Here is a 15,653-nt window from a genome sequence, read left to right as displayed (position 1 = left end):
GTCTGGACCTGTGATTAGTTTTGCCTAATACAGTGTGGCAGAAATGTGATAAGGTGCTAGTTCTGAGACTAGGCCTCAAGTCACCTTGGGCACCTGTGCTTTCTCTCCTTGATTCTTGCCCATCCCTATTAGGACAAGCCTAAGCTAGCCTGGCTAGAGGATCAAACACCACAGGGAGAGAGCTCAGCCCCACCACCCACCTCCCTCAACTGATATCCAGGCTAATCCCAGAAGCTGCACCACCCAGCCAACCTGACACTGACCCTGAGAACCCAGGCAAGATCAAAACCACTCAGCTAAGTTCAGCCTAATTTTCTCTAAATTTAATCATGAGTAAAATAAATGGTTGGTGCTTCCAGACACCAAATTTGGGATTTGTTTGTAACACAGCAATAGCTAACAAATATGACTCATGTGTGCCTACCACCTTAAAAATGCAGCAACACTGTTTTCTACCGGACTGAACCGACCTAACCCACCTGCACCTGAGGCAGGATTAAGAAACCCAAGGCTCTTCAACCAAAGCCCTGGAAGATATCATGCTTCCCTTTTTTCTCACTTCCAAAAATTTAGGAGTGCTCTATCCAAAATTAATTATTGTCTACACTCATGCTTTCCCTAGGAAATTAAAATCCACTGATCTTAAATCCAACACTAATGTCTTTCATTTAAGAAGCATTTTATAGTTTATATACTTTACATATACCATTTTCTTTTAAGAAAAAAATGATGGCACTCAGGCAGAGCAGGTATCACTATGCCCACTTTACAAACGAGGAAATCAAGTTGAAGGGCAAGTTAAATTACTTTCACAAGTAGCAAATGGCAAAGCTACAATATTTATAACCACACCTACAAACTCACTACTCCTTCTTAGAGCTCTTATACTAAAATCTTGGGTCAGTATTGGTATAGAATTTTTCAGGGATGTAAGTTAATTAAATCAATGAGGTGCTGTTTCCTGTGTTATAAAGATGGAGACAACATGACGTAGTTCAAGGGTTGTTGTGAGGAGCAAATAAAATAACATATGTAACCCACACAGCTCAAGACCTAGTATAAATGTTAGGCTCCTGTTTCTCTGACAGTGACATGGCTCTCTCTCAAGCTAGATAACCTCTACCCTTAGAACACCAAGCATCACCTGAAATGACAAATTTTCAGATAGCATAGGCAAGTTTATTTCTAAGGTAGAAGCATTTATTTCAGATGTAGAAAAATAACTATTTTAGTCAGGGTAAGTTGGCAGAAGTGTATTTTTTCCTTGCATACCCATACTCAATGTCAACATACGGTTTCAAGCCATTCTTAAATTAACAAGGAACAAATGCAGAATCAAGATAGTATTAGTCAACAGAAGAGATGTATTAAAGCTACATATTAGCCCTGGAAATCAGAAAACAAAGTGATCTTGTGCAGTGATTCTCAACTTGAGTGGGCATCAGAATCACTTGGATTGTGGAAAAAGCACCTTCAGGGAACTGAAAAAAACTAGGTTAAGCAAGCCATTGGGCTCAGAATAAATACCAGAGAGACTAAAGATACATACTTCGCTCCTCAGGGAGAGGAGATCAGCCATTTACTCATTATGTGACCTCTCTGAGCTTCAGATCCAAGAATAATAGATACTACTTTCAAGAATTATCCTACAGATTAGGTCAGATAGCGTGTGACCAGTGCTTCTTCCCCCACTCCATAACACAGTTACTAGCTTTATTTCAACATTATAATTATTATTTGATACAGAGAACATTCTCCCCCACCCCCTACTCCCAAATAGCTGCTATTATTTATTTTAAAAGTCAAACAACCGCTCACTGGGTTCAAGCTCATAGACTACTGGTACCATTTTTATATTGGTACCATTTTTACTAGCTTCAACCATTCACTAACAAAAGATTTCAAGACATGGCTGAAATCACAATTTTTATATCCAAACTAAAACAATAATTCAAAGAAAAGGAACTAAAGCTTCACAATTGTGTCTTGCTTTTGAAGCATCAGTAGCTAGATGAATGACCTATTTTAGAAACTCTCTGATGTTCCCTATATTGTTTTCTGAATCTCGGAAGGCTATTCATAGATGGAAAGATGGGAATAAAATACCTATAATCTCATTACTTCCTATATTCTCATTACTTCCTATATTCAATATACTACATAGTAATATTTAATAGTTAAAGTTTTTGGCCATTTAAGTACCTACTCACATAAGTATATGAGGTTTTAATATTCTAAGACTATAAAACACAGCTATAGAGGTGCACAGTTAGGCTAGGATAGGTATTCTCAACCTCAGCACTAATGAGACATTTTGGGTTGGATAATTCTTTACATTGTGTGTCTGGGGTGGGGGGAGGGGGTGTCCTGTGCATCAAAGGATATTTAGCAGCATCCCTGGCCTTTACACACTAAATGCTAGTAGCAACTTGTCCCCTAACCCCAGTTTTGACAACGAAAAATGTCTCCCGACATTCCCAAATGTCTTCTGGAGGCCAAAATCACCCCTGGTTGAGAACCTCTGGGCTAGAATTTTATATAGGCATCATTGTAAACCCTGGGTGCACAGACTATACAACACTCTATGTAATATTACCAATAGAAAGAGTCCAGCACAAGTTCCTGCTATACTGTTTTTGCTAGGGCACAGAGTTTTTATATGATACGCTACTTAAGCATACAGCTACCCACATGTAACTTTTCCTTATTGAAAACACTGATATTAGACAAGAAAATAAAAACTACAGCTAATCCAGCAACCATTTTCATATCACCTGGTATAAGAAAAACCTACAGTTTGCAAATATTTGCTAAATGGAGCCCTAGAAAAATCACTGCAAGTGTCCTTCCTTCTGAATTCGAAGTCTTTCTTTCTCTACTTGCAAACGTTCCTTTTCAATCTGTAGCTTCTCAGATTCAAACTTCAAAAACTGCAGCCTATCTTTTTCCAGTTGCAAGCGTTCTCGCTCAAGTTTTAACTTCTCGGTTTCTATGTCCTGTGGTTGAAGCAGGGACTTTTCCCCTTGACCAAGTTCGTTTTCCAAAGATGGTTTTTCTGAATTCACTATCTGTAACCTCAGCTTCTCTCTTTCAATCTGCAGCCGCTCCTTCTCCAGCTGAAGCCGCTCATGCTCCATGTCTAAATGCCGCAGCCTCTCCTTCTCAATCTGCAGGCGTTCCTTTTCTACCTGCAGTCTTTCAGCCTCGATATCCAGGCGTCGTTTTTCCAACTCTAGTTTCTGTTTCTCTATGTTGACAAGCAAATGGGGTTCATCATAGGCAGATCTAGATGGTGTTGAGTTAAGAGTAAAAAACTCATCAATGTGGGGAAAATCTGGAAGTTCATTTTCCCTCCTGGAATCTGGTATGACTGATGACAACATTTCTTCTTCCTCCTCAATCTCAAACTAAGAGAAAAAAGAAAAGCAATTTTCGTTATTTACTTCTACTTTATCGTTGTCAATCTGTCTAAATATTTCTTAAAAGCTTTCTGTGTTGTCTGAGTATACAAAACGATTTCATTTGAATTTTGAAAATCATCTACATTGAATTACCTGATGTCACTAATACATACAGTTGAGGTCATTATGTTTAGGTGGGAAGAAAGGTATTACTGATGTAAAGAGAAAACAAATGGAATGACCTTGTTATGTACTATCTTTAAGTAAACTTGAAAATCTGGGCACTTCTTAACCATTCCTGAACTATAAACTCCCACACCAGAATTGAAAAAGAAAAACAGAGAGTACATAGGCTAACACTTACTTCAGGACTCTGGGGATCCCTTTCTTCCTCTTCTACTTTGACCTCGGTTAAGGATCCACCTGCATCCCTGAAATCGGCCACATTTTGCCAGTCAAAATTTGCATCGTTTCGGAACCCTATCTTTTCATCTATCTCTTCAGTGAGAGAGTCATCTAAATCAGAGGAGGGCAGGGGAAAGCCGGAACCAACTAACTTAATGTTGGCCTTCATCCTCTTTCTCTTCATAAGTGCTCTCCAGTCAAGGTACCTTCTTTTCACTTCCGTCCCTGTCCTCTGCTCTCCTTCTCCTACGGCATTCACACACTGTGCAATCTCCTCCCAAGCCATTCGTTTCATCACGTTAATTGTTGTGTTGAGCTGCTTGGAAAAAATGACTTCTTTCCTTTTCGTAATTTCTTTCAAAAGGGTCTGAGTCTCTTGAACGCTAAAATTGCTTTTCCTTTTTCTCTTCAGCTGCTTCATTTTTTTTTTAACTTAGATGCAGTTCTTATAGTAAGAGAAGATGTGAAAGGAATTTGAGGAATGCTGCAAGCACAGAAACCAAGGACAATTTCTTGTTGGCACGTAGTTCAAATCACTGAGTTTTCCATTCATCTAGTAGCAGAGGCAGGCTGGGTAATTCCTAAAGCGGCAAAAAGTACAATCAATCTGCAACTTCTATAACATACTTCAACCCAATGAGCTAAATAATTTTAAAAAGAAAAAAACCACCCTCTATATGGCTCAAAATTGTCTAGTTCTCTTGGCCAGCACCACTGCCGTCCCAACTTACCATCTTCTCTCACCCAGGTTGCTGCAATGGCTCCTCACCAGTTGCCAGTATTCACTCTTGACCCACTCCCTACTTCTCCAGCTCCTCCTCCCACTAATTCACCCTCTTTCTGCCAACTACACTGGCTTTCTTTCACTCACCTATTCCTGTCAAGCTCTTTCCCTGTTCAGGGCCTTTGTCCACACTGTTCCCTCTACCTAGAAAATGGATTGCTCTTTTCTTGGCCTATGTAGTTCTTCCATGTCCTTCAGCTTGCAGATTAAGTATCCGTTTCTCAGTGAAGCTTTTCCTAACAAGTTGAATTACTCTAGCATAAAGTCTATAGTACTTTCCCTAGTCCAAATTTTATACTTGTACTAACATACAGCTCAGAGCCTCTCTCTCCCCGACTTTACTACAAGTTTCATGAAAGCAGAGATGTTTCCACCCACCATCATTTCCTCAGAGCCTGGCAGCTTCTAGCACATGGCAGGCACACCATAAATACACTTTGAATGAATGCATGAGTGGATTTGCCAAAATGATCATCAGTTTGAAATACTGAAAAGAAAAAAATAAATGTAGACACTGTAGAATAATTTTAAAAGAAAAATGAAAGGTTGAGCTGCAAAATCAACAAAATCCAGAAACTAATTTGAGACAATGTAATCTGATTGAAGAAATGACAACTACCTGTATTTTACTACTTCACAAATTAAAACTTATTTTGAGGTTAAACCAATATAGAAACTCTAAACTTGTAATAAAATTTTCTGAAACAATGAAAACACTGTAGGGAGAAAACAAAATTAAAAGAGTAACATTAAAAAAAAACAAACAGGGATTTTTCCCCAGCCACCCCACCTAATTAATCAGTTAAAAGAAAAAGAAAACCAATTACAACAAAAAAATATTTTGAATTCCTAAACCTTTTGAACACTAGCACACACTTCATGGTTTGCCATTGTAATTCTGTCCCTCAATGTCCACTCTCCTTCAAATGACTTAAACAAAAACCTCTAACACCAAAAAAAAAAACAAAAACAAAAACCCAAAACAAAACAAAAAAAACCAGGCTGGATGGTGCATTTGTTTCTAATCAATGCTTTTAATTATTTGCCTTTCTTTGGAGAATCTCTCAGCAGTACTTTGTACTTTTCTGGGCCACTTGGTAGACTTGAAGATCATGACATAGGCAAGTAACTATACTTGAAGATGCCATGAAATAAATTTAAAAACATTCATGTGGCGGTATTTTAATATAAATTCTGAGTGAGAAAGATCCTCTTGTAAGCATTTCTTTATTTCTTTTAGATGTGAGAGAGAATATTTCTCCAATTCCAGACAATTCTCATGCCGTCAAATCATCAAAGAGGGTGTACTTGAAACTTGTTAGAAAGGTAAACTCTTCAGGCTACACCTCAGACCAACAGAATCAGAAACTTTAAGGCTAGGACCTAACAATCTTTGTTACAATAAGCCTTCCAGATGGTTCTAGTGCAGCTAAAGTTTGAGAACCTCTGCGCTAGACTCACACCAGTAAAACAAATGCTTCGCACGCTTGACTCTTTCACCCACCTTGATTTCAAAGCTAACATAAATGCATCTGACTGGTGGAATCTGAAGCACATCTAAAATTCTTACTGCAGTGGCTCTTGGAAATGTAGTTCTTCTGCTATCTAGCCTTTGCACTATGGGAAAGTATATTAGGAGGCTGAAACAGATGTTGAGTAAGTCAGGGACTCGATTTTCTCCTAAAGGCATAAAATGAGGTCATCTACCGAAAAGGTCCCAGTGCCTTGCATAGCGTATCACATAGTGCTTTATAAATGTTGGTTCAACCGAGAGGAAAAGTGGGATAGGTCAGAAAAGCACTTTTACTTGGAAAAGAGATTTTAAAAATATGTTACAGGAAACAGACGCTCAAAAGGAGTAAGAGTTACCTACCCAGACCATGTTCTCTGACTTCTAATTCACTCACTGATCACTGCTACAAGGCTGACTTTACAAAATAAGAATATGGGATGAGACTCCTAAGGTGCCTTCCAGCTCTATCATTGTATGACCATAAACTTTTCCTGTCAATATGAAGAAAAAATACCAGTTATCTATTAAGTTCCAGGTCTTGTCATTGAAGCCTCTCCATGGCATTTTATGGGAGATGCCAGCCTTTCTATTTATAAAACAAGATCCAGAGATGTTAATTTGCACACAATATAGCTAAATGACAAGACTTATATCCAGTTTCCTTTATGTCTCATCTACTTTGACTTTATTAGCAGCTTGTGATAGCTAAATCTTAGAAATATGTTGCTAAGGTTAAGTTCTGAGATGCAATTCAGTAAGAGATTTTCAAAAGGAGTAGATTCTTATCCATGTGGAAGGTCCAGATAAAATCCTATATATAGGCAGAAAACTTCCTCAAAGCTTCAACCAGTTAGGTTTCCTCTATCATGTGTTAACGTAAATTTAAAATGGAGACAAGGCTTGAAGAATCCCTGAGCAGACAAAGCCAGTTAGGCCCCAAAAGTGACTTTACTGATCTTGCTTCATTTATAAACATAAGCAAAACTTAATTTGGTCTATTTTCTGTAAATGTCTATATTAAGAAATAAATGAAACTTAAGGCTAGCCAATCAGAAGCCACCAACTAACTTACGTAACTAGAGACGTTCTAGCAGGACAGACCAAATAAGGAAACCTTGTAACCGTAACCAACCAAATATTTGCTTTGCTTTACTTTCATGTTAACCTTACCTAAGCCTTCCCCTTGTATTCCGTCTGCAGAGCCCCCCAAATCACTTCTGGTTTGGAGCTGCCTAATTCATGAATCACTGTTTGCACAAATAAACTCTTTAAAATTTTATTATGCCTCAGTTTACCTTTCAACTATGGTTTCTTCTCAAATACTTTAATGTCTGCCAATTTTTTGTTAGTGTGAGAAATATTTCTTTAGTAATTCACAATAAAAATAGTATCTTCTACTGAAGCAAAAATATAGGAATTAAGCAAGGCTAAATTTAACCAGAAAACTCACAAAAACTCTTCTCTATCACTGTTTGAGCCTTTTCTCTTTTAGACTGAAAAGTGGATGCTAATTCCTTATTTTTAAACTTTAATAACAAAGCATTTTTTATTGCCATTGCACTAAACTTTTAAGCAGTTTCCTTTCCAAACTCCCAGTAATCTTTGTTCAGCTGACTTTGTATGTATCTAATAACAACACTAAAAATATGCCCACCATGACATCTTGTTGTTTCTAATCACTCATGTGGAACAACCATCTCCTGAACTGCCACTTGCTGCTGAAATGGAGGTCAGAGAGAACTAAAAATCCCAAACAGCAGAAAATAAATTCTCAAATCACTGTCATTTTCACACACTCACAAATAAGGGTAGAATATGCAAAAATAAAAGATTGCAGGCAAACTATTTCTGAAGTAGACTAGCAGATTTCCAAAATTTCTCAAGAGATATTTAATGATAAAATTCAAATCCACTAAATCAGAATGTGTAATCAGTGGCAGCACTCTTGATATTGTTCCAGGGATATACTGCCCTAATAAATATAAGCCTTTTGTCACTAGAATATAAGCAAAGGCATTTCACAAATTAAAACATCATCAAAGCAGGCAGTATGTGCAGTGGTTATGAGCAGATTCTGGAATCAGACTGCCTGGGTTAAATCCTGGCTCTTCCACTTCCAAGTTGCATGGCCTTACTTAACCTCCCAAGGTGCAATTTCATTTGTAAAATGATGATGATAACATTGCTTCACAGAGATACTACAGGATTAAAAGATTTAGTGAAATACAAAGAACAGTTCCTGGCACAAACTAAGCATTATTAAGTGTTTGTTACCTCCAAGGCAAAATCTTTAAATAATTTTGACAAAAGGCAACAGAAAGGTCACAAAATTAGAATTGTTCCAGTTCTTAGGTTGAGTGGTAGGCCCACGGGTCTTCATTACTAAGCTTCATAGCATACAAACTACATTAGGGGTGTGTTGCAGTCTGACTGGGAGAGCTCTCCAGAGTCAACTGTGCACATCTTTTTCTAATTTTACAGTCAGCAATGTCCCGGTGGGAGCTAAAAACTTGGCCAAGATGGCAGTACTTATACTACAGAATTGACAAAGACTACAAATTAGGATTTTTTTTTTGAGTTCTAGTAAACCATCAAGGAGCCAGTTCACTGGAATACTACAGCTATACTATTATATTTCTGCATATATCAAATATAACCTAATAAATAAAATTAAGAAAATGGAACATTTCAGCATTTGATCCCAAGTCAGTTTGGTGAACATTCTAGAATGCTTATAATTTTAGAGGATCAAATTTAATTAGCATTCTGGTCTAACATTCCTTGATAATTCAATTATCCAATAGAGTGGGCTAGTATTCAGCTTTCCTCTACAGGAGACTGAAAATACTCATGAAGTACCATGTTTATAAGACACAATAAAAAGAACTGATACAAACTGATTTATCACTAAACCAGCCCCAATATGCTTCTCCTTAGTACTCTATGTTGCAGGATACCTGAAGGAACTACTGAAGTCAAAACTTGGCTTTTTCCTTCTTTTACCATTTGCTGCACCTCTGAGGATCTTGGAGATGGTAGTCCACCTGCTCCAAAGACAGTATCTTCAATATATGGCATTGTGCCTAACAAACAGGTAAAAAATCAAACTTAAAATAAGGTGCTCAGGTGATGGAAAAAAAGATAAAAAGAGAAATAAAAAATAATTCAAGGCAGGGAAGCCAGTAAAACTGAAATTTCCATAAGCACACAAAGCACATATGCTTATGAGAAAAAGGCAGCCCAACTCAATATAGGCCAGAAGCAGTTTATAAGAATAAGTAAAGACATCAGATTAACTACCTACCCTATAACCACACCACAGAATGTAACAGTTAACAGTTATACGAAACTCTAAAGAAAAAATGTTCAGCAAACAGACTATATTTCTACTTAAGCAATACTGACTGGTGATAAGCAGATTATCAAAGATATTCCGAAAAAACAGAATTGGCAGATTAGATGTCCTTAAAAATAGGACAGAGTCAAAGTTACAACAAATTCCATATTAGATTAAATGCCTACAATGCGATAAGGATGAATTTTGTTTACAAAAGATACAGAATGTTTCATGGTATTTACACAGCTTTTTGAACCATTTAAAAACCACTATCATGTTTAACGCAAAAGCATGTTAAAAATACAAATGTTCACCAACAGGGGACTGGATAAATAAACTATACTAGGTCACATAATGGAATATATGCCATACAGTCATACTAGAGTATGATTCTATCTCAGCACATCATCCCTGTATAAATAATATAGTTAATCTAAGCCAACAAAATTGGGAAGGGAAATGAGTGTGTATGTCTATGTGTGCACATGTATTCACAGATCAACTTAGAAACACTGACAGACACAGAACATGCTATGTTCTACAACAGGCTCACTAACTCTATCTACCATCAATCACTAGCTCTAAGGATGACATGTAACAGTCATTTCTGTTTCAGCCATGTGGCTGTTTGTTAGCACATAGCACATTTGTTTTATTTTACTTTGAGGTGATTAACATTATATTAAAAATCTACTTATGAGAGATTTTTATCATAGAAAACTACATTTTTTTAAAGTCCTATAAATCTAAAACTCACAAATCTGTTGATTTTTTAAAAAAGAATACACGTTTATAAAACCTAAATAGAAGTACAAAATGAAGTAAAATGCTACCACCAACATAATATTAACAATTTCTTAGAAATTCTTTCCAGAAAAATCATGTTTATGGTAACATATAAGTATTTATGGACACATAATACATATATTACATGAATACATACCAATTCCACTCACATAAGTTAATGGAACTTAAGTTAAAAAGCAGTCACTGTTGAAAATATAAAGAGATAAAATTATAAAAAAACAAAAGAATTAAAAACAGAAAATGACATGAAGACAAATGATTCTAATGGACAAATGAGACAAAGCTGGGATCATGAATATAAAAACTTACCAGCCTCTACAATGAAAAAGAAGAGATGAGAAAAATTATGAAATTGAAAAAAATTGTGAAGCTATTGCTAGAGCAGTGTCTCTAAAACTGTACCATGTACATGAATCACTTGAGGATCTTGTTAAAATGCAGATTCGGATTCAGCAGGTCTAGGGTGGGACCAGGACTCTGCATTTCTGACAAACTCCCAAATAATATTAATGCTGCTGGTCCCTGGACCACACCTTGAGTAGCAACAGTCTAGACTACAGCAGCACTGTCCAACAGAAATATGTGATCCACACATGTAATTTAAAATTTCCTAGTGGTCACAGTATAATACAAACAAAACAAAGGTGAAATTAATTTTAACATTTTATTTGACCCTACATACTATGTATTCAATATATTATCACTTTAATACGTAATCAATGTAAAATTAATGGTAGATTTTCATTCTTGTTTTTTCCACTAAGTTTAAAATACAGTGTGTATTTTACAATTATAGCACATCTCATTTTGTATTAGCCACATTTCAAGAATTTAATAGCAATGTGCCTAGTAGCTAACATACCAGACCATGCAGATTTACAGCACATAAGGATTTTTAAAAATCAACTAAGGAGCTTTTAAAAAATACCTATAACCAGTCCTCATCTTTGAACAATTAAAACAATCTTTGCAATAGGGCTAGGCATTGGGAGTTTAAAAGCTCTTCAAGTGATTCTCATTTGAAACCAGGATTAAGAAGCACCCTGCTACAGAGTCAAGTGTTACTTGCACAAATATGTACAGAAAGACAAGGTGGAGTACAAATGCTATAGCTAAGATATTCCTTTCAGAGAAAGACTTCATCTGTCACAGAAGTCTTAAAATATACACAAAGGTGGTTTATTTTTGGAAATATATGCCCAATAGGATGTTACGCCAGATACAAGAATATGCCTAGTTGTAAGGACCAACTCACACTTCTATTTGTTGAAAATACATCAAAGGAATAAAAGCTAAGTCAATTTAGACTTAAGAAGAAATGGCCTGCTCACTTTGGAGAACCAAACTTTCTTCTAAGCAGAATGTCTTTATACAGCTACCCATATCTTCATCTGAAAGAATTAAGATTGAATTAGGAGTATAAATCAGAAACATCCATTATTAAATTGAGTAATTAAGACACACTGCTTCATTCAACAAATATGTACTTGGGTGTTTAAAACCTTTCAAAGGCTTTACATGGCAATTAAGAGGTAGGTTTGCTCTTTGCTCTTCTCTCTTCCTATTATAAACCCTATCTGAAGCCCTACCTTTTTATCTTCACACTTACCTTTTCCAGTCTTACTCATCACCTCCAACAACTCCTAAACTACTTTCCCAAACCACTTTCCCTACCCACCCTCTCCAACAAACATGTGCATACAGGTAGGTGCATAAACATAGCAGCAGTAATTCTGAAATTCCCCTAAATTCTAGATCAGCACTGTTCAATAGAAATATGAGAGCCCTATATATAATTTTAAGTCCTCTGGTAGCCACATTAAAAAAGAAACAGGTAAAAATGAATATTTTATTTAACCCCAATATGCAAAATGTTATCATTTCAATATAAATAATTATTGAGATACTTTACATTCTTTTTTCATACTAAGTCTTCAAAATCCAGGGGGTATCTTACAGTTTACATTTTTACGTCTCAATTTGGACTAGCCGCACTTCAAGTGCTCAATAGTAACATGTGGCTACTGGCTACTGAACCAGCTGGCACAGCTCTAGCTGTCATGATCCCTGCCCTAGGACTATCACACATGTATTTCTCTAGTCCATCTTCCAAGTCCTGTGGTGTCTGCCCTTTGTCAGGCCAATGCCTACTCATCCTTCAACACTCAGTTTAAACATCTCCTGCTTCAGGACATCTTTGCTGTCTGTATTCATCTAAGTTTGATGTCCTTGCTACATAATTCCACTATCAGGCTGTTTAAAAATCACTTATTTTACATTAGGAGCAATAAGGGATGAAAGATGAATATATTATTCCTGCTATCAGATAATTTACAACCTAGTAAAACTCATAAAACACAGATGCATAAAAAAATGCACATAAAAAACTGTAATGGAGTCTATAAACTAAAGGCTGTGAATACAGACTACCTAGGTTTGTGTGCCAGTTCCACCACTTACTAGCTCTGTGATCGCAAGCAAATTACTCAATGTCTTAAACTTGTTTCTTCATTTAGAAATGGCAATAATATTAGACTAATAATGTTTTGAGGCTTAAAAATGATAATACAATTAAGAAGCTTAGGATGCCTAAGATATAGTAAGCTCACAAATGTCTGCGATTATCCAGTACCTAGTACAGTATCTGGACATACTAGGCAAGTATTTCTTTACTGGATGAACAATGTAAACATATGAAAAGTACAACAAAGAAGTCCTAACAGAATAGCCTGGATGTTCAGGAGAAGCAGAAATCTTTGACAAGATCAAGGAGGGTTTTGAGAAGGAATTAGTATTTGATTTGGGTCTTATAAAGCAAATAAGCTAATGAGGGGCAGAAACAAAGCAGAGAAGTACCAGGAATTAAACCGAGAAAAGAAGGTTGGGGCCAAATGTTACACATCATTAATGCTAAAGAAGACAATATTCTTTGCTAAAAAATGTACTGAAAGGGACAAATATATCTGTGAAAGTTCATATATTTTTGAAGTTCAAACAGATTACCTTTTATATGGAGGCACTGTTACTGTAATAATATATAAGCTATAATATATAACGAAATATAAGTATATAATAAAACAATTACTTAAGTTGTAAAGAGCAGATATCCAGATAGGAAGTGTTTATGCAGATATTCACCATCAGATGTTGCTGCTCTTAGAATCTGAGATTTAGTAATTGGAATGTTGTAAATTTATTGGTACATGGCAGAAATAGCAGCCCCTTTTAACCTACCACTGAGTAAATACATTTTTAAAATTTGGGAGCAGTTGTTGCTATTTGCATGGCCCATTTTTCCCAACAATTCCTAACTCCATACCTGTAGCTTACAAAGTGGCATCCCTTTGTCCCTAACTGATCTATGCTGTACTATTTCATTGGTACAATGGACTTTAACACATTTTTAACCTTAGTGAAATTGATACTGAAATGCACCTTAGATTTTCAGTCTTGGCTTAACTGTGTGAAAACTTACAACTACAATTTTTATGTTTTCTGATTAAGTGCAAGAAAGCGTTAGCATCGATGCATCTTGAGTTGGTGAAATTTGGTAGCTGTGCTTACAGGGATAAAAGCCATTTCCAGAAATGTTTGTCTTTCTGTTCCTTCCTTTATATTTTGGTACACATGCAACAGAAGCTTAGGTTTTCTGCCATCCATTTCCCAATAATTTCCTGAAAAAATTCCTGTTAAGCTCCTACTATGTGTCAGACACTATTCTTGCTGCTGGGGACATAAGCCCTCATAAAACGTGCAAAGATGCCATTTTAGATACCAAATATTATCCGTTTTATATTGGTTGTACTTCCTGTCTTTACAGGAAGGAAGTCAATAGTTGCAACCTCTAAAACTTATAGACCTTTCTGTGGCAAATTACACAGAACAGCCATTTTCCTGAAATCTCAGCTCACAGTCATTCTTCACTGGTGGGAAATAGGAATGATATGTAGTTCACTTAAGTAATCCTTGTGAAGATGATGTACCGCCAAAGGTATATTATAACCAGGTAACTTTTTACAAGAACTAACACTAGCATGAAGTTCCTAGAGATACTTCATGATAAGACAAATTAAGAGGTCTGAGAAAAGAGAAACGGTAAATCCTGGGTCAAAAAAAATTCGACGGCAAATTCATTAAGTAGTTCAAGAAGAAAAGCATCACAAATCCACAAACTTCCCTCAACCCCCATCCAAATCTTTTCGCTAGTGTGGCTTTTCCCTCCCCTATATTCTTATGAGATTCACGTCCCTGCAGAATAAGATGCTCTTCTCAAAAACTTGCAGGAGGTAAATAACTAAAGTTTACTTAAGAGTCGCCTGTTACTAAGGTACCCTACACCTCCTCCCTGCTGTCTCCTTAGGGACCATCCAGAAGTAGCCCCTGGGAAGAATCAAGGAAGACTGGAGGCCACCCTGGAGCAGGGGCGCGCACCTGACTCAGCTACAACGAAGCCGCTGCACCTGGTAGGAATCCTGGGGGGAGTCCGGACAACCTGGAAAAAGATTTCTCTCTCTGCATATTAAATGAGAGTCCTGAATGAGTGCCCAGAAACTTCTCCAGCCTTGTTTTAGCGGCTTGGGCCCTCACTAGCTCCCCCGGTCAGGCGACAGCCGCGCGTAGTACTTATCCCGAGCGTGCAGTCCCGCTACGCTGCAAAGCCATGGCCACAGCCCTCAGCGGTAGGGCGGCCGCCTACCGCTGACCCTCCCGGGACCCTCCCCGCTGAGAGGGCACCCACCGTTCTTGGAACCACGGCTCCCCGGGCTGCCTGCTCCGGCTCAAAACCATGCACCCGCGACCCCAACGGCACCTCTGCAAGATCGCCCCTAAGGGGGGTAAAAAAAAGATGCTTCGTTGATCCCCCGCCCACCGACTTTGCCCGCCCATCTCCCGCCACCCATTGGGTAGTATGGCCGCCGCTCATTTTCTGCGGCTCATCCATTGGTCCAAAGGGTACGGCTATCCTGGCTGAGAGCCCGTCCCAGGCCTCGGCTCACAATGGGAATCGAGTCCCAAACCGGTTCCGGGTTAGTGCCCTGGAGTCCCGCCCCCTCGTGCTTCGCCTCCTGCTTTGCGCTCAGTCTTTGGCGCGTGGCCCTGTCAGTCAAGTGGGCTCTAGGAAAGGATTGGCTTCTAGCGATCTGCTTGCTGCGCTGTTCTGACTGATTGGGACACTGGCCGCTACATCTCCAAACTCTACTCATGTCGTTGACCTTCACCTGTTAAAAGGGCAGAGAACAAGTGAGAGCTCTTTCCGGTTTCCTGGGCCATCATCACCTGGAGTAGAAACTCAACCAGCTGCGACCTACTTTGTCCTCAACCATTCCTCTGAGACTGCCCTTGCCAAAGGTCACCGGTGACTTCCTTATGGCTAAATCTGGGAGTCACTTTTCAGTCCTTATCGTT

The 15,653-nt window shown here is 37.8% G+C and overlaps 1 protein-coding gene across 7 annotated transcripts; it reads right to left on the bottom strand.

The window, feature by feature from the left end:
* Nucleotides 1–1,178: 1,178 nt before the first annotated feature.
* Nucleotides 1,179–15,073, bottom strand: MSANTD4 (Myb/SANT DNA binding domain containing 4 with coiled-coils). 7 transcript variants are annotated; one of them, XM_045556696.1, is made up of 5 exons: nt 14,986–15,073; nt 9,061–9,186; nt 4,969–6,594; nt 3,766–4,387; nt 1,179–3,407 (listed from the first exon to the last, which is right to left on the bottom strand). In XM_045556696.1, the coding sequence occupies exons 4-5, from the start codon at nt 4,225–4,227 to the stop codon at nt 2,832–2,834; spliced, it is 1,038 nt and encodes a 345-aa protein (XP_045412652.1). In that variant the 5' UTR covers nt 4,228–4,387; nt 4,969–6,594; nt 9,061–9,186; nt 14,986–15,073; the 3' UTR covers nt 1,179–2,831. The 7 variants fall into 7 exon arrangements, with proteins under 7 accessions (XP_045412652.1, XP_045412649.1, XP_045412650.1 ...); XM_045556693.1 differs by lacking the exon at nt 14,986–15,073 and having other exon boundaries at nt 4,969–5,077; nt 6,464–6,594; nt 9,061–9,633; XM_045556694.1 differs by lacking the exon at nt 14,986–15,073 and having other exon boundaries at nt 4,969–5,077; nt 9,061–9,633.
* Between the last annotated feature and the right edge of the window lie 580 nt (nt 15,074–15,653).

The sequence above is a fragment of the Lemur catta genome, chromosome 7 (assembly GCF_020740605.2).
Source record: "Lemur catta isolate mLemCat1 chromosome 7, mLemCat1.pri, whole genome shotgun sequence".
Taxonomy (NCBI): Eukaryota; Metazoa; Chordata; class Mammalia; order Primates; family Lemuridae; genus Lemur; species Lemur catta.
This window is presented reverse-complemented; position numbering and strand designations above follow the sequence as displayed.

Excerpts from the sequence above, each read along its gene's own strand:
- MSANTD4 (XM_045556696.1), bottom strand. The coding sequence starts at position 4,227 with ATGAAGCAGCTGAAGAGAAAAAGGAAAAGCAATTTTAGCGTTCAAGAG. Across the intron at positions 3,408-3,765 it reads GGGATCCCCAGAGTCCTGAA|TTTGAGATTGAGGAGGAAGA; the intron begins GTAAGTGTTAGC and ends TTTTTCTCTTAG.